General features: G+C 35.8%; 1 protein-coding gene across 1 annotated transcript in view; it reads left to right on the forward strand.

Annotated features, from left to right (window-relative positions):
- TRIM23 (tripartite motif containing 23) overlaps positions 1–18,665 on the forward strand; it is a 35,769-nt gene that overhangs the window by 281 nt on the left and 16,823 nt on the right. Inside the window, exons 2-6 of the mRNA XM_061393409.1 lie at positions 6,089–6,251; positions 10,975–11,096; positions 13,148–13,426; positions 13,985–14,167; positions 17,009–17,224. Of these exons, the coding sequence (XP_061249393.1) occupies positions 6,089–6,251; positions 10,975–11,096; positions 13,148–13,426; positions 13,985–14,167; positions 17,009–17,224 (963 nt within the window). The remainder of the gene's footprint in view (positions 1–6,088; positions 6,252–10,974; positions 11,097–13,147; positions 13,427–13,984; positions 14,168–17,008; positions 17,225–18,665) is intronic.

Here is an 18,665-nt window from a genome sequence, read left to right on the forward strand (position 1 = left end):
TCGGCTTTACAAGCCTATGCTTCCCCTCCGGATCTTTATCCCTGCAGGCCTGAGGTTACCGGGTCTCCTGGTCACTCTAGTCCTTTGTAGTCGCCAACGGGGACTTTTGTGAAAAGGAGCCTATGGGCCTGTGAGAGTGACCTGGGCTGATCTTTCCCCAGGCCTTCTGTTTTTAGCTAAACCCAACAGACATTAATAAACTTATTTTTATGAAATTGATCCATTATTATTGACAGATACTATTTTAGATATTTCACCTCTTCAATATCTATTTATAAAGTAATTGTTGATTCTAGTTTTACAAGTGAGGAAACTCAGGTTTCGGTTAACACTGTAGCTGAGCCAGAGTTGACTGCTCTAAAGTATTCTTTTCGTTACTGCACTACATCTTTTTAATCAGACCTCTGTTATTGGTTGACCTGCCCTCTCCTCTTTTGCTAGTACGGGTGTTCAACAACCCCGTTAATGCTCGGGAATATGAATTACCCTATGTTTGAAGTTTCAAATTCTGCCATGTTTAAATGCTCCAAAATGGGTTTACCAAAAATTCAGTTGAAATAACTGTAGAATCCACTTTTCCGTATATAGATAGATCTGGAAGGGAGAACTGATCTTAATAACCTTCAGAATCCCCTGTAATCTCGGATAGTGGTTGGTAATTCTTATTCCTGGCTACATATTACTGAGGACTTAAAAAAAAACAACACACAAACGATTTAATCCCCCAGTTATGCTTAAGTTGATATCAGTATATTTTTTTGCATTCCCAGAATGCTTTTAATGTGCAACTAGGGTTCAAAACCATTGGAGGAGATATCTGAAATTCTTTTAAGATCTTGAGTAATAGGCACCTGTGGTTTTTCATCTAATGTTGGTTTCATATGACAACGAATGATACATTTTTGCCTCAACTGTGTTATCAATCAGTATTGGTGGTTGTTGATTCGTCTTTAAATATTAATAAAGTTATTTTGAAGATACATAGCATGTCTGAGATGTGAAGGTGCCCTCATTATTTGGCTTGTATGGTTGAGATTTTATTTATTGAATTGTGCTTTTTCTAAGTAGAGAATACCTGAAGATTATTTTGTGAAATAACTTGAAATAAGAAGTAATAGGAATGTATGTTACTACTGTCTCTGCTTTTGTTACCTTGTTTGTCTTAAAATCTGAAAAATATACCAAAACCTGATGTAACTCCAGTTTATTAAAGCATAGAGTTTGGTAAATTAGAGGCTCTTTTTGTTAATTTTCATTTTTATATGTAAACGTGACTGAGGTATGCAGTAGGATAGTCCTTTTTGGCAAGATCCTCATGCTATAATTTGTAACATAAATTACAAATTAAATTAAAAAAAAATCTCATGGCCATTGTTATAGATGAAAGTAAGAAGTGTTTATTGGAAGGTAAAAGTTGAAGTATATAATGCTAATGTTTGCATATATAAAATGACTTCCTGCTTTATGAATGAGTTGATATTGATAGTTTTCTCGTTAGGAAAAACAGACAGAAATTGGATATAAAATTATTTATGTTCACAAAAGAATAGTGAGCTGCCTTCAGTTAGTTCAGTTCAGTCGCTCAGTCGTGTCTGACTCTTTGCGACCCCATGAATCGCAGCACACCAGGCCTCCCTGTCCGTCACCAACTCCTGGAGTTTACCCAAACTCACGTCCATTGAGTTGGTGATGCCATCCAACCATCTCATCCTCTGTTGTTCCCTTCTCCTCCTGCCCCCAATCCCTCCCAGCATCAGAGTCTTTTCCAATGAGTCAACTCTTTGCATGAGTGGCCAAAGTATTGGAGTTTCAGCTTCAACATCAGTCCTTCCAATGAACACCCAGGACTGATCTCCTTTAGGATGGACTGGTTGGATCTCCTTACAGTTCAAGGGATTCTCAAGAGTCTTCTCCAACACCACAGTTCAAAAGCATCAATTCTTTGGCGCTCAGCCTTCTTCACAGTCCAACTCTCACATCCGTACATGACCACAGGAAAAACCATAGCCTTGACTAGACAAACCTTTGTTGGCAAAGTAATGTCTCTGCTTTTGAATTATGCTATCTAGGTTGGTCATAACTTTCCTTCCAAGGAGTAAGCGTCTTTTAATTTCATGGCTGCAGTCACCATCTGCAGTGATTTGGAGCCCAGAAAAATAAAGTCTGACACTGTTTCCACTGTTCCCCCATCTATTTCCCATGAAGGGACCAGATGCCATGATCTTTGTTTTCTGAATGTTGAGCTTTCAGCCAACTTTTTCACTCCCGTCTTTGATTTTCATCAAGAGGCTTTTGAGTTCCTCTTCACTTTCTGCCATAAGGGTGGTGTCATCTGCATATCTGAGGTTATTGATATTTCTCCGGGCTGTCTTGATTCTTGTGTTTGTTCCAGTCCAGCGTTTCTCATGATGTACTCTGCATATAAGTTAAATAAGCAGAGTGACAATATACAGCCTTGACGTACTCCTTTTCCTATTTGGAACCAGTCTGTTGTTCCATGTCCAGTTCTAACTGTTGCTTCCTGACCTTAGTCCTTTGAAAATATGGCCTTCTTTATTAAAATTTAATTTACATGTGGTAAGTTTGAAGCCCTCTTTGGCATATTGTGAAGTTTGTAAAACTAAGAGCTTTTTTCCTATCTAGAACTTAATTTCTTATGCTGTTAGCCACAATTCCTATTCATAAATACTGAAGAAAAAAATTTCTTACTCTATTATTTACTGAGATGATGCAAAATAGTCTAGTAACTTGGTTTACTAGAATTTTTACTAAAATTCAATGGAATTTTGCTAGTGCTTTTTGAAAAAAAACTATGGTAGTAACATGAATAATGATGCTGTTAAAGATACAAGATCTGAATGAAAAAAGTAAAATTTTAATTTGGTTCTTTGGAGTTTTGTCATATATAATGGTAATATATTATGGTGTCTCTATAGTGAGAACATTTATTTAAAATGTTGCACTTACTTTGTAATATCTAATTTCTATTGTGAATATCTTTTCTGTAATTTGATATGGAAGATTTTTTTCTTTTGTTCTTTTTAAGTGAAGATATTTAACTGATGCTTTTTTACTGACTTTTAAAAAAAATGCAGGATAATATGAAGTATATTGTATATATGTGTGTAAATGTACATATATATATGATTTATGTGTAGTTATTCCCCAGCTGTTTCCATTCTTCAAAGAGAACTACAGTTCCAATGTAATGTTTCCTGTGTATCATGCCAGAAAGAAAGTAGGCTTGTAAAACAATATATATATATAAGTATATATAAAGGAGAGTGAAAAAGTTGGCTTAAAGCTCATCATTTAGAAAAATAATATCATGGCATCTGGTCCCATCACTTCATGGCAAGTAGATGGGGAAACAGTGGAAACAGTGTCAGACTTTATTTTTCTGAGCTCCAACCAGTCCATTCTAAAGGAGATCAGTCCTGGGTGTTTTTTGGAAGGAATGATGCTAAAGCTGAAACTGCAATACTTTGGCCACCTCATGTGAAGAGTTGACTCATTGGAAAAGACTCTGATGCTGGGAGGGATTGGGGGCAGGAAGAGAAGGGGACGACAGAGGATGAGATGGCTGGATGGCATTACCGACTTGATGGACGTGAGTTTGAGTGAACTCTGGGAGTTGGTGATGGACAGGGAGGCCTGGCGTGCTGCTGTTCATGGGGTTGCAAAGAATTGGACATGACTGAGGGACTGAACTACTAATATTCTCTTTAGCTCCCCAAAGATATATACTTGCAAAACAGTGTATGTAAAAATATATGCCTCCTTTATATCTTCTCCATTATGCAAAAGTTAAATATTCTGTATGTCATTTTTCACTTTGCTTTATAGATATGGAATCTTACTGTGTATACATAAAAAGTTTCCTGATTCTTCCTCCCTAGATTGCATGTGTGCGTATGTGCTCAGTCATGTCTGACCCTTTGTGACCCTGTGGACTGGAGCCTGTCAGGCTCCTCCTCCATGGGATTCTCCAGGCAAGAATACTGGGGTGGGTTGCTGTTTCCTCCTCCAGGGGATCTTTCCAACCCAGGAATCAAACCTCCTCTCCTTCATCTCCTGCATTGCAAGTGGATTCTTTACTCATGAGCCATCTGGGAATTAACCCACTAGACTGCATAGTTTTGCAGTATATGAATATTGCTTAATTTATTTTCTGTGTATATTTACTTTGTTTCTAATATTTTGCTAATGCAAAAGATGCTTGAAGGGATAATATATAGATATTCTTATACACATGTGATACACTTAGAGGATAAATTCCTGAAAGTAGAATTACTAAGCTATTCACATTGTTGGTAGGTCAAATTGCCTTCCATGGGGGCTATATCAGTCAATAAACAGTTCACAGCAACCAGCAGTTTATCTACTCTCCCACACTTTCATCAGTAGAAAGTGTTATCAGCTTTTTAAAATATAATCCGAAAAAAGTATATTGATATAGCTTCAACTGATTTCAAAATGCTTTGAGTGAGATTGGACATCTTTTCATATAATTAAAGATCTGTTTTCATTGCCTTTTCTGTGAACTGTGTGTTACATTTAAGCTTCTTTTGGACCATACTGGGATGCAAGCCAGTCATAAATTATCAGTTTATTTTCAGTGAAAAACATTAACATTTCATGTGCTGACTCCAACTTGATTGTAGAGTTAATATTAAAGTTTTACTGGATTAAGTCTGATTTTCACTCTGGGTTTTCAGTGTGTGGTTTTTTATTTAACCTTGTAGTATGTATTTGTTGGGGGGTGGTGGTTAGCTGAACTGTTTTAAAATTTTTATTTTGTTGGACTTTATTAACCTAAGCACATAGGTGCTTGGTATTTGGAATACCTTGTTCCTGAAGGCTTTGGTCTAACAGGGTAAGGCAGGCTGGAAAGGCAATTAAAGTATTAAAAGTGTTTTGGGTATTGAGATCAACACTTATCCATGGAACATGGGAAGCCTAAGGATAGTGTGTTCACTTAGGAATTTGTTAGTTTATTAATGTAAAAAAAGAATCCCTAGGAAAATGTCTCTTTAGCTGTTTCTTCAGTGTTAACGTAAAGAAAGAGGCAAAAACAGTTTGGTGTGTGCTGTGAACTGCAGGTTATTTGATACAGTTTGAGAATAGAATTTGAAAGAAGAGAAGCAGTAGAACAGGAGCCATACTGCGGCAGGTCACAGATGGTGGTTCTGGAATTTGGGTTACAATCAAACAGTTCAGTGTAGGTATGTTTAAAAAAATTATTAAATTGTGGAAAACTTCAAATATATAAGAAATAACCTTCATTGATATAAACATAGTTTGTTGGCTAATTATAAAACAAACTCATGGGCTGAAGAATTAGAATATGCCAATTCTTGTCACCCTTATTTCTTTTTAATTGAAGTATGCCTTTTTTTTTTTTTTTTACTTGAAGTATAGTTGATTAGTCATCTTTCCTATGACTGACTCCGTGTACTTTCACAAGTCAGGTACCTGTGATTGGAACTAGATAAACAACAAGCTCTCTAACCCAGGGGCATTATTATTAATTGAGAACATGGAATTGAAATGTAAGTCTAACTGCATTCTTACCTTTACATTGTATGATGTAAATGTATGTTAGAAGATACTTGAAAATTACTTATATTCTTGTCTTAACAACTTCTTTATCATTTACCAGGTAAGTTGTCATTCTAGCACATTTATCAAATTATTTTTGTCCAAATTAATGATGGGTATTCTGAGGGTTAGTTAATTGCAGAGAAATTGTTTATGAACCCAGCTTCAGTAGAGTTATATACTGTTAGGTATTCACATATAACGAATCATATCATAATTTTCAAAACTTAAGATGTTAACTTACAACATTGTTTTGGTCCTTGACACTTATCCTTCCAAGGAGATTTCACTGTGATGTAATTTTTGTGAGATCTGTCAGATGAAGTGATAAAAGATGATTTAAGATTTTACACCTAGACAGTTTTTTTTCATGGAGGAATAAAGTAACAAGATCGATTCATTAAATAAGATCAGACTTTTTTTTTAGCCTAAAATATTTATGCTTTAAAGTCATTTAAAGAGCACATATGTTCTTTCCAATTATTAGGTGCTGGAATGTGGAGTTTGTGAAGATGTCTTTTCTTTGCAAGGAGACAAAGTGCCTCGCCTTCTGCTTTGTGGTCATACAGTCTGCCATGACTGTCTCACTCGGCTGCCTCTTCATGGAAGAGCAATCCGTTGCCCTTTTGATCGGCAAGTAACAGAACTAGGTAGGAAAAAATATATATATATAAAATTGTTCATGTAATACAAATGTCATGGTAGACAATTTCTTTTTGTTTGATTTTAAAAATTATAAAATTCTGGGAGTTCCCTGGCAGTCCAGTGGTTAGGACTCTGTGCTTCTGCTGCAGGACGAATGTGATCTTTTCCTGATCGGAAAACATGCCAAGGTGTGGCCAAAAAAATAAAAAGAAACAAAATTCCAAGGAGGTTTCATTTTCTTTTAAAAGCAGTAGTCCTGAAGCTATAAACTAGCCCATTCTTAGGGACTAACTTTATTTCATCTTTTAGGATTTTTATATTCAGTACTTATAGATCAATAGTTTTAAGACACCTGAGAAAGATATGCTAATCTTTTCCACTTTCCTGTAAAACAGGGTTTACCTTAGACATGAATAGGCCATTAAGGAAAATACAGTTAAGTACTTGGAGTTTCAACATGGTATTTATTGATATCAAAGACAGAAGAATTTTTAGCATTTGATAACTACTAACTACTTCTTGTTCTCTGTTAAAATGTGTTTAAAGGTCTGGTGGATTTTTTTCAGTTTTTTGCATACTTTTCAGACTTTGCTTTATAGTTTTCAAAATGAGTTATTACTATTGGATACCAGATTTGGAAATGACATTTATTAACATTTGAACAGTTATCTTACAATGATAAATTCTGTGTTTATTCTTTTTAATGGTGGAATTTTCTCCAAAATTAATAGTTTAAGGTTGTCATTTATTTTTAGTTTAGTAGTACTGTTTAAGACTGTTCAGACTATATATCATGTGGAACACATTTGAAATTAAACCACCAGGAAAACAAGCATGAGTACCCAGATTTTTAGACCAGAAAGCTTTAAAATGCTAAGAAACATTGTTGTAAAATGTTTTCTTATAAGGGTAGGATAGAATGGGTTTTTTAAGATTTTGGTAGTCTTTGATTTAACTAAGTAGTATGCTCATTTGCCAGAAAGCTAATATAAGACAGTGTTAGCATTATTATGGATAGCATTAACTTACCATTACTCAAGAAATAATAAGGTTCAGGGGGAGATGTCTTTATTTTTACATTGTTTTTATTGTCCTTTTATTCTGTAATTTATATATATCATACCATCTTCTTTATATAAAACTGTATAGAAGTAGTAATACTTTGTGAATGTAAGATGGACCCTTTCTTCCTTTTGAAGGGCACTGTATCTTCTCTACATAAATACCACAGTGTGGGTTGTTACTACCCTCACTGTGATAACCTAGGAATTCGTGACAGGTAATGGTTAGTGATATCCTAGCTGAAATCAATCAAACCAGTAATTTTGCCTTGAATATAGGTTGTAATTTCTATGTTCTTGTTCAGTGATTAAGTCATGTCCAGTTCTTTGTGACCCCATGGACTGCAGCACACCAGGCTTCCTTGTCTTTCACTATCTCCTAGAGTTTGCTCAAACTAATGCCCATTGAGTTGGTGATGCCATCCAATCATCTCATCCTCTGTTGAGGATCCATCTCATCCTCCTCATCATCTTATCTCATCTTTTTCCGCCTCCGCTCAATCTTTCCCAGCATCAGGGTCTTTTCCCGTGAGTTGGCTATTCACTTCAGCTGGACAAACTACTAGGGCTTTGGTTTCAGCATCAATCCTTCCAGTGAATATTCAGGGTTGATTTCCTTTAGGATTGACTGGTTTAATCTCCTTGCTGTCCAATGGACTCTCGAGAGTCTTCTCCAGCACCACAGTTTGAAAGCATTAGTTCTTTAGCGCTCAGCCTTCTTTATGGTCCAGCTCTCACATCTGAAAAACCATAGCTTTAACTGTATGAACCTTTGCGGGCAAAGTGATGTCTCTGCTTTTTGATACACTGTATAGGTTCATCATCGCTTTTCTTCCAAGGAGCCACTGTCTTTTAATTTCATGGCTGCAGTCATTGTCTGCAGTGATTTTGGAGCCTGAGAAAATAAAATATGTCACTGTTTCCTTTTTTCTCCATCTGTATGCCATGAAGTGATGGGACCGGATGCCATTATCTTAGTTTTTTGAATGTAGAGTTTAAGCCAGTGTTTTCTCTCTCCTCTTTCACCCTCAAGAGGCTCTTTAGTTCCTTCTCGTTTTCTGCCATTAGAATGTTGTCATCCACATATCTGAGGTTGTTAATATTTCTCCCAGCAATCTTGATCCCAGCTTGTGATTCATCTAGCCTGGCATTTTGCATGTTGTGTGGTAATTACTATACCTTTTAGCTTAGAATTTTACTCTAATTCGAGCCTATGGAATATGTGTTAATGACTCTTGATATAGTTTGATGTCATTATTTTTAAATTTGTGTTTAAAATCTATTATAGAAATTATATATATATATATAAATTGCAGAAAACTTGGAAAATCTATTAAAAAATATAACAAAATCATTTGTATTTCCTGCTTATAAAATCAAGTTACTGGTTTTTTTTTCTTTTCCATTATGACTTATTACAGGATATTGAATAGAGTTCTCTGTGCTATACAGTAGGACCTTGTCATTTATCCATTCTATATATAATAGTTTACACCTACTAATCCCAAACTCCCAACCCATCCCTCCCTTCTACCACCCCAGTCCCCATGAACTGCTGTTAATATGAAAGAATCAAAATTAGAATTCTTCTTTAGTATCAGTAATTGTTTATCATAGTTATTAGTACTGGTTAGTATTATTTGTGGTTCTTCTCTTCTTTCCTCATGGTAAAATTATACCTCCCTGCTCTCTTATGATTATGTAGGCAGAGCTGTGTGATTTTCCTGTAACTCGTGAAATTATGAGTAGAAGTGAAGAGTTAACTTCCAGGTAGAAGCTGTTAAGGATAGATTTATGATAGTTTGTAGTAAATTGTTTTCTCTGCTATAGTGAGGTGATACAGGTGGTTGGAGCCTCAGTGGCCTGTGTCCTTGATCATGGACAGTAGGGAACAGAATCTCTCTTGTCTTCACCAACCCCTGAGATGTTATATGAGCAAAAAGCAAATCTTTGTTGTTTTAAGTCATTGAGATGTTGATTTATTTTGATAGTCACAGAAAGATTAAGTGATATCTTAGGCAGTTGATAGATACTGTTTAAATACTACTAGGAGTTTATGTGGAGAAGGCGATGGCACCCTACTCCAGTACTCTTGTCCGTGGAGAATCCCAGGGACTGGGGAGCCTGGTGGGCTGCCATCTGTGGGGTCGCACAGAGTCGGACACGACTGAAGCGACTTAGCAGCAGCAGCAGCAGGAGTTTATGTGTTTGTGTTTAATGTATAATTAAAGTATTGGGATACTGTCAAGATAATATTTTTAAATAAAAGACTTAGTGTACTTCTTAATCTTTTATAAACAAAGTGGATAGAACTCAGTTTGATGTAGAATGTGTGTGAAAAATTAAATCCGTTGAGAAAGCCTTGCTAGGATGGCAAGGCAGGGGGAAATGCTGGGTAGGGGCTGCATAAAGATACTTGGGAAGGGAGGTCACAGAAATCAGACAGGAGGGTAAAGATATTTAGCCTAGTTAAAAAAATTTTTTTGGGGAACCATAACTAGAAATGGCTTTTTTCCTTACCTTTTCTTCCAACTTTCCTTCTTCCTTTCTTTTTTCTTCCTTCCCTTCTTCCCTTAGTAAAGAGGGGCCAAGAAGGACGGAAGCCTTGTAACCATTGACTTCATTATTCTTTTGTTTTTCAATGAGTGTGTATTAGATGGCAGCTTTGTGTTAGATGGTATTTGTTGTATAGAAGCTCCGCGTAACAGATATTCCTTCTAATTTCCAGAGGATCTATCTTTTATTTATAGTCTTAGGAAGAGTTTGTGTTGTGTGTGCTCATGTGTGTGGCCATGTATGCATGCACGTATGTTTGTTCGCGTGGCCTTTTATGGTCAGTTCTAGGGAAAAGAGGCATTGGTCCTCACTCACATGCGCCCTAAAGTCTTACCTACCAAAAAGGGAGTATCGTCAGACTTTAGTGTCAAACTCTGTGTATGTATGTGAGAAGGAGTTTATGTATTTATTGATTGCCCTTAGGGTTCTAGGTTAGATGAGATATGGGGAAAATGTCTGTAGCTGCTCTAGTTCCAGTTTAGAGATGGATTTATTTTAGGTTAACTGTATCTTTCATACTGTGGTTTTCTAACATGCATCATATTTTATGACCATATTTGTGGTCATAAAATCAGTTTAATTGTCTGTGAATAAGATTTTTTAAAAAGAAATAGGATAAAACCAATCAGTGTGTTGCACACTGTGAGGGTGAATTTTGGTTTGTAAATCTTCTGTTTCAGTGGTGTGTGTGTGTGTGTGTGTGTGTGTGTATGTCTTATACTGGGTTGCAATGTAAAATGTATTTCTTACTGTAGGTTGCTGTTAAAAATATTTAAAGCACTTGTTTTAGTATATACACTAAAAGTCAGTGAGGAAATAGGATTTATAAATTATATTGAAGTTAAATTATAGAAAAAGAAAAAAAAATTATAGAAAAAGAATAAGAGTTTTAAAAAATGTTTCTACTTAGAGTGCTAAGGAGTTCTGTGTTTTAAAGAGAATATTTAATATTGCTGTTATAGCATTAACAGGAAATGGAGAAATTTTGAATTTTCAAAATCTAAACATTATTAATGATTGAACTGTGAGACATTGAAATTACTATCAGGATATGGGGTAAAATAAATAATATTCCATTTTGTTATATTTAGTTTATATGTTTATATTCTAGGAGATTCAGGTGTCTGGGGATTGAAAAAAAATTTTGCTTTATTGGAGCTTTTGGAAAGACTACAGAATGGACATAGTGGTCAGTATGGAGCTGCAGAAGAAGCCATTGGGATATCTGGAGAGGTATTGATTGAACTGTTGAAATATTTGTTGTGACCATGAATTTTTTTTTTAATTTAAAATATTTGCCATTATATGCACAATGTTACCTCACTTACCCTATAAAGTAGGGTTCCAGAGACACAACTTGTCATTACATTATAGTTCTGAAGTCAACAGAATCCCCAGCTGAACAAAAGCAAAACTTAAGCTTGAATTCTCTGAAAATACTATACGCAAACTATATTTTTTGTATGAACTTGTTTCCTTATCATCATTAGTTCTACATAAGGGTAAAGTGAAAGAGTAAGATTATGGGTGAATACAAAGGATATGTAGCCTACTTTAAAGCAGAGGATGCAAAAGTAATCATTCAACAGTTAAAGCACAGAGAAAGAGAGAGGAACTCCATGAAAGGGACCTTTTAGCGTAGAGACGAAATGCCTTACAGGTAGCCATAGCTCCTGAGGGAATTACTCTTAAATATCCTCATGAAAAGTTAAATTGTATGTAGATGTGCTCTCTTTATCCAGACAGGTTGGTGTCCAATAATTATTAGAAAGAAGGCCATTAACACAAGTTAAAATACATTTTGAGCATAAAATTTGTCTACATAACTCATAGACTGTTCTGAATATAGGAATAGTTGTTTAGTAAATAGTTAATAATTTTGACGAACACCTTGAAAACCACATATTTAGTATCAAGGAAAATGTCAGATTGACTTTTTACTTATCTTTTATTTAAACATGATTTCCTATATAAAGTGAATCAGTGAAAGTAATCTCAAACTGAAGCACTGTTTTCTAAAAATTTTGCAGTTCTTTTCCATGATTTATCTTTTACCTTTATTTTGAAAGATATCGAGGATTATCTAACGTTGATCCTACAAATTTGTCAGCTCTAGAAAGCAGAAGACATGACTTTTTAATTTTATACATATGCATTTTTCATAGTTGCAAACAAAATTGTTTAACTTTGGGTTCATTTTTTATTTACTGTGATACTGAATGATACCATTGATATATTTTCTAATTTTTATTTCTGCAGAAATTTATACCAAATCTTTTCCTTTCCAGTTATGGCCTTTTAGTATTCAGAAAAAGTTTTCGAAGCATTCTTGATTATCTGTCATGTGAAATTGACCACTCAGAATGCTTTTTACTAATTCATAAAAATAATAAACATTTATAAGGTTACATGTAACATAGGGTTTTATTTTATTTCTTTCTTAAATTTAATGATTTTCAACCAGAATAGTGCAGTGGACTCAACTATGGAGTTGAGCCTGGACTTCATCTACACCTATTGAGCAATGAGTATTTCTCAGGTTGGAGTCCAAGCATCTATGTTTTTAAAAGCTTCACTTGGTTATCTAAATAATAAGATTTGTGCTTCTCTTTTCCTATACATTATGCTGACAAGTATATTTAAAGCAGGGGGGAGTATTTACTATCAGTTCTTTCAGTCTTAAAAAAAACAGACTTCTATTCTCTGTTGTTCGTTTCTTGTGTGTAAAGTGAGGGGTTTTTGCAGTAGATAACTTTGCACTGACAGTGAATCTAAAACAATGGTTGTATTTTTGGCCTCAAATTCATAGCATATTTTGATGATCAGTTTTGGAAATAGCTTTCACTTACCTATAGAAGTGAGTAGTGAATGACCTTTGTATTTAATGATCAGTTTATTTTTATATATACAAAGATTATGGGCTTTTATATTTCAAAATTTGGCATGTTATAATGATTGGGGTTTAGTTAAAAAAATTTTTTTTAATCAAATTATAGTTACTTTATAATATGTTCGTTTCAAGCATACATCAACATGGTTTGGTTATACACACACACATATTGTTTTTCAGATTCTTTTCCATTATAAATTGTTATAAGATACTGAGTATAGTTCCCTGTGTTGTACAGTTCCCTTGTTATTTTCCTATTTTATATATAGTAGTTTGTAATTTATTTCTCCTCCCTCTCCCTTGGTATCTGCTTTGGTAACGGTAAGTTTGTTTTCTGGGTCTCAGTCAGTTTCTGTTTAATAAAGTTTTACTACATTACTTTTTTGTTTATCAGAGCATCATTCGTTGTGATGAAGATGAAGCTCATGTTGCATCTGTATATTGCACTGTATGTGCAACTCACTTGTGCTCAGAATGTTCCCAAGTTACTCATTCTACGAAGACACTAGCAAAGCACAGGAGAGTGCCTCTAGCTGATAAACCTCATGAGAAGACCATGTGCTCTCAGCATCAAGTGCATGCCATTGAGTTTGTTTGCTTGGAAGATGGCTGTCAAACTAGCCCGCTCATGTGTTGTGTCTGCAAAGAATATGGGAAACACCAAGGTCACAAGGTATGAGTATAGTTAAAGTTGATAACTGTGCCTGCTTTGCCAGCCTACTGTTTATTTTCACTGACTTGGTTCTTTATACTAAAAGTAGAAACTGAAGAAGAGCTAAATGATAAATGAGTTGAGCTTGGTAGCATGAAAGGAAAAGAGAGGTTTATAATGACTTATCAAAAATTTCGGAGTCCTCATGATTCATTCTTTATTGAAAGTGGCTTTCCAGCAGGAAACAAAAAGTCCTTTTCTTTCTGTGCATGTTTTTGTAAAGCACTGGATTGTATTGATAATATATCAGTTGATGAACTAATGCTTGTGATCAAATTTTAGAGATTTCTTGGTTTCTTAGCAGTATATGAAATTCCAAATTTTAAATTATTTCTTTGAAGGATCAATAATTTTGGAATGAAGGCAAATTAGTATTTCTTAATGCTGTGATTTTGTAAATATGTTATAAAACCCACTTGCAGCTAATGCTTTTTTTATTAATAGGAGCCAGTTAAATAGCATTTTATATCATTAGTCAATACTATGAGTTCTTTTCTATAATTATGTTGCATCTTATAGCATTCAGTATTGGAACCAGAAGCTAACCAGATCCGAGCATCAATTTTAGATATGGCTCATTGCATACGGACCTTCACTGAGGAAATTTCAGATTATTCCAGAAAATTAGTTGGAATCGTTCAGCACATTGAAGGAGGAGAACAAATAGTCGAAGATGGAATTGGAATGGCCCACACAGAACATGTATGGATTTTTTTCCTCCTTATCCTTTTTTCCCTCTTACTTTTTCACCTTATAGGATTTATTGAGCAATTCCAATGTACGAGTACTGCATTAGTCAGTGGAAATAAGTTTTTTGAAAAGTCTCTGTCTTTAAGGAAATTTATTATCCATCGTGAAGAGTTTCAAGTGTGGTAACTGTTTACTTTGTGGGGGAAATGCAGGATGCCCTGGCAGTGTGCATATAAACAGCATTAACTTAGGTAAGTCTTGGAAGGCTTTCTAGAAGATGTGATGTCTAAACTGAGATTTAAGGGAATTTAGTCAGGGAGAAGAGTGAGATGGGGAGAGAGTTGTTCCAGAGAGGGAAGCATATGTTAAAATACCTGGAAGTGAGACTTGGACATATTGTAGAAACTTAACTAAGTTCACTGTGGTTGAAGCTTTGAGTATTGGGGTGGCAGATGGTAAGAAAAGATGTTGGAGAATTAAGGGCCAAATTGTGCAACATCTTGTTAGCTATGTTAAAGAGTTTGGACTTTATCTCACAGGCAGTGATGAGCCATTGAAGAATTGTCATAGGAATAACTTAATCAGATTTGCATTAAGAAAGGTTGCTGTTTAATATAAAAAATGAATTGGAGGAACAACAAGATTGGAAGCAAGGAGACGACCTCTTGTGAGGTTGCTGAAATTATCTACTTGAGAATTGTTTGTGGCCCATAATACTGCAGTATTGAGGATGGAGAGAAGCACATGGCTTTGAGATGTTGAAGAAGTAGAATAGGTAGGTCATAGTGATTGATTGATAATATTGATTGATAGGTAACTTGGAGGGTCAAGCATGATGCCTAGGTTTCCACCTTGCCCAGCCTGGCGGATGGTTGTGCTCTGAACGGGGAGGAAGAAGAATTTGGGAGGGGATGATGAGACCAAGGTGGTAAGTTTAATTTGGATGTTGAATTTGTTATGTCTGTGAAATAAATGGAAATACCCCCCCAACCAACCCCCAGTAAGGTGCAGAGTAAGTGGGTATTAGGAGGTGAGTGTGTCTAACTTCTAAGAGTTTGGCTATGAAGAGAAGGAAGGAACTTAGGCAGTAGTGGTAGTTGCTTTTAAAAATTGAATTGTAGAGGAGAAGCATTTGAGCCTCCCAGGTGGCACTAGTGGTAAAAACCTGCTTGCTAGTGCAGGAGTCTTAAGAGATGTGGGCTCAATCCCTGGGTCAGGAAGATCCCCTGGAAGAGGGCATGGCAACCCACTCCATTATTCTTGCCTGGAGAACTCCATGGACAGAGGAGCCTGGAAAGCTACAGTCCATACGGTCACAAAGAGTCGGACATAACTGAAGCGACTTAGCACACATGCATAGAGAAGAAAGGGATATTTTCAGACAGGAATATAAAACACAGGGACAGACAAAGTATAGTGGGTTTTTTTGGTAATCAAAATTAAAGCCAAGTCATTGGGAATAATGGCTAGAATAATGCTCTGTCAAACGTAGCCAGTAGCCTCATGTGGCTATTTAAGTTTAAATTATTTATCAATCCCAAGAAATAAAAAATTTACTTCCCCAGTCTCACGAGCTACATTTGAAGTACACTTTATATGTGTGTAGCTAGTGGCTACCATATTGGGCAGCACAGATATAGAACATGTCTGTCACCACATAAAATTCTATTGCATCTTGTTGTACTATGATGGAAATATTTATGCCCTCAATAAATATTTATTGAACATATCTCAAGTGCTAAACACTATTCTAGCTAAGGAGACAGCACTCTACAAGTCAAAAATACCACCTATGCAGAGTTTGCGTTCTATTGTGGGAAGAGAGACAATATACAAGTAAAATATGGCGGAAGTATTTTATTAGCTGCTTTGGAGAAAAATCCAGAGAAGGTGGTATTTTGGACAGGCTCCCTGAGAAGAGGCATTGAGCAAAGACCTAAAGGAGGTGAGAAAAGGCAACCATGCTAATATTGGGGGAAAGAACATTCTAGATCAAGTACAGAGGCCCTGCAGTTGGAGTGTGCTTTGTTTTCTTAAGAAACTTCGAGGAGGCTCAGTGTAGCTAAAACAGAATGATTAATGGAAAGCATAGCTGGAATTGATGTCAGAAAGGGCCTTATAGGCACTTGCTTTACTTTATTTCAGGAACGCTTTTCTTCAAAATGTTCATGTGGTTCCCTCTCCTACCTCCTTCAGGTCTCAGCTCAGATGGCTCTTTCTCAGGGATTCTGTCATTGAACATCCCATATAAAGGATTTTGGCGTTTACTCTGTGTGGGAAACCACGGGAGTGTTTTGAGCATAGTAATAATTAACATTCTGACTTAACATTTAAAATGATCAGTCTGGCTTCTGGATGGAGCATACGTTATAGGGAGCAGGGGTAGATCTAGTGAACCAAGTTAGAAGGCTATTACAATAATTAAGTGAGAGATGATAATGGCTTTGATTAGGTTGGTAGAGGTAGAGATGGTGAGGCATGATCAGATTCTAGATATATTTTGAAGTCACCAGAATTCAGTAAGAAATTAGTTGAGAGATAAAAAAGAGAAGTGTTAAGGGTGACTCCAGTTTTTTTAGCTTGAACAACCTGGAAGTTGTAGTTGCCATTTATTGAGATGGAGAAAACTAGGTTTGCGGCTGAGGGAGACTGTAGGTTAGGTATTCCTTGTTTTTTTGAAATGTCATTTACACGGTTGGATATCCAAAGGCTGTATTTAAGGGGAAAAGTCCTGTGTGGAGATATACATTTTGGGATTTTTAAGGTTATAGATGGTATTGAAATTTTCATTATTTCACATAAAAAATCTTTTTTAAGGTTACAGTTGTTGAAAACTTATTTTTATTGCCCAAGGTACCAGGTACTGCAGAGAATGCCCGATCGTGTGTCCGAGCTTATTTTTCTGATCTGCATGAAACTCTGTGTCGTCAAGAAGAAATGGCTCTAAGTGTTGTTGATGCTCATGTTCGAGAAAAATTGATTTGGCTTAGGCAGCAACAAGAAGATATGACTATTTTGTTATCTCAGGTTTCAACAGCCTGTCTCCATTGTGAAAAGACTTTGCAACAGGTACATGGTTTAAAACATGGTTAGGACATAGTTTAAGAAGGAGAATTTGTAAGCTTAATCAAATCATTACCAGAAGTACATACTAGTTATTAATTTAATAAATAGTTTTATATTATTACTCTATGTTATTGTGGGCTTTAATGTGGGCTGTGCTTAGGACATGATCTCTAACCTCGAATTGCTCCAGTCAATCATATCAATGCCCTTTCTTTTTCGTGTCCTCCCCACCATAAAACCATAGGTTCTAGAACCTCTTTAACTTCTTGTCATTCTTTATTCATCCCAAGCCCTTTAACCCTTTTTTGCCAAATGTATATACTATTCTTTCTGCTTGGTGGGCTTATGTCTCCCTTTTTTAATATTGGAAATCCTTCTTCAAATTTTTACTGTTGTTTGAAGTTCCTTTTCCTTGCTCTTTTTTGTTCATTGGTTTTTGGTGGGGGGAGGTGGGGAGTGCATCCGTAGCATGAACTACCCATCTCTGCTCTAAGTTATTGGTTATTTTGTGTCACAGAAAATCCATGTTTTGTTTGATGCATGAGGTATCATAAGCAATTTGTTACCCATATTGCAGATAATATACTTTTAAAATGATTTAGATTTAAGATTATTCTAACAAAAATGTCAGTCTTTCTCATTACTGTTTTGGATCTGTCTTCATAAATGTGCAATTTAAGACTAATTGTTGCCCTAGGAATCCTAATATGCTGCAGACACTCTCATTTTTTGATATATTGCTTATGATTGTGTTGATACAAATCATTAGAGAGCTAAACTTTCTACCATTGTAAAGCTTTTTCTCTTAAAAATCTGATAGGCTAGGCTGTAACCACATCAGTCTTGCGTCCTTTAGTCCTTGTCACACTGAATTGTAGTAATTGATGTTTTTGCCATTTATTAAGTTGTCTTCTTTATCCAGTCCTATTCTGACCTCTGCTTTGTGATGCTGAGATTGGAACGCTGAAAACCTGCTCTGCCAGCTGGTTCCATGTTATTTTATGCTTTGCCAGTAGGGGGCAGTAGAGGGAGGCTGAAAGGCGGACGTGGTTTCCTGTGGGTTCCCGTTGCTTGGGGTTCATGTCAATGTCACTGCTCACACGAGGAGACAGCTTTCCTTAGAGATCTGAGTTTCAGCTCCATGGTATCCCTCCTATAAGTGTCTAAGTTTTAATAATTCTAGCATCTCTCCTTTATTCCCCCAACCCTGAGAGTGGTAGCTATTTCTTACAGTTGTTTCCTGCATGAGACCTCCGAGCTCTTTTTACACTTTCAGTTGCCTTGTTAATAACTACACCTAGTTAACAGTTCTTGGTATTAGTTTTTCTGTTCACATGATTGTTGGGGGTTTTGTCTCCTGATTGGAGTCTAATGATACATTATGCACATTTGTCCTTCTGAATGTTGGCTGAATGCATCTTTGTATCTAAATTCTTTGTATCTG

This window comes from Bos javanicus, chromosome 20 (genome assembly GCF_032452875.1).
Source record: "Bos javanicus breed banteng chromosome 20, ARS-OSU_banteng_1.0, whole genome shotgun sequence".
In the NCBI taxonomy this organism is placed as follows: Eukaryota; Metazoa; Chordata; class Mammalia; order Artiodactyla; family Bovidae; genus Bos; species Bos javanicus.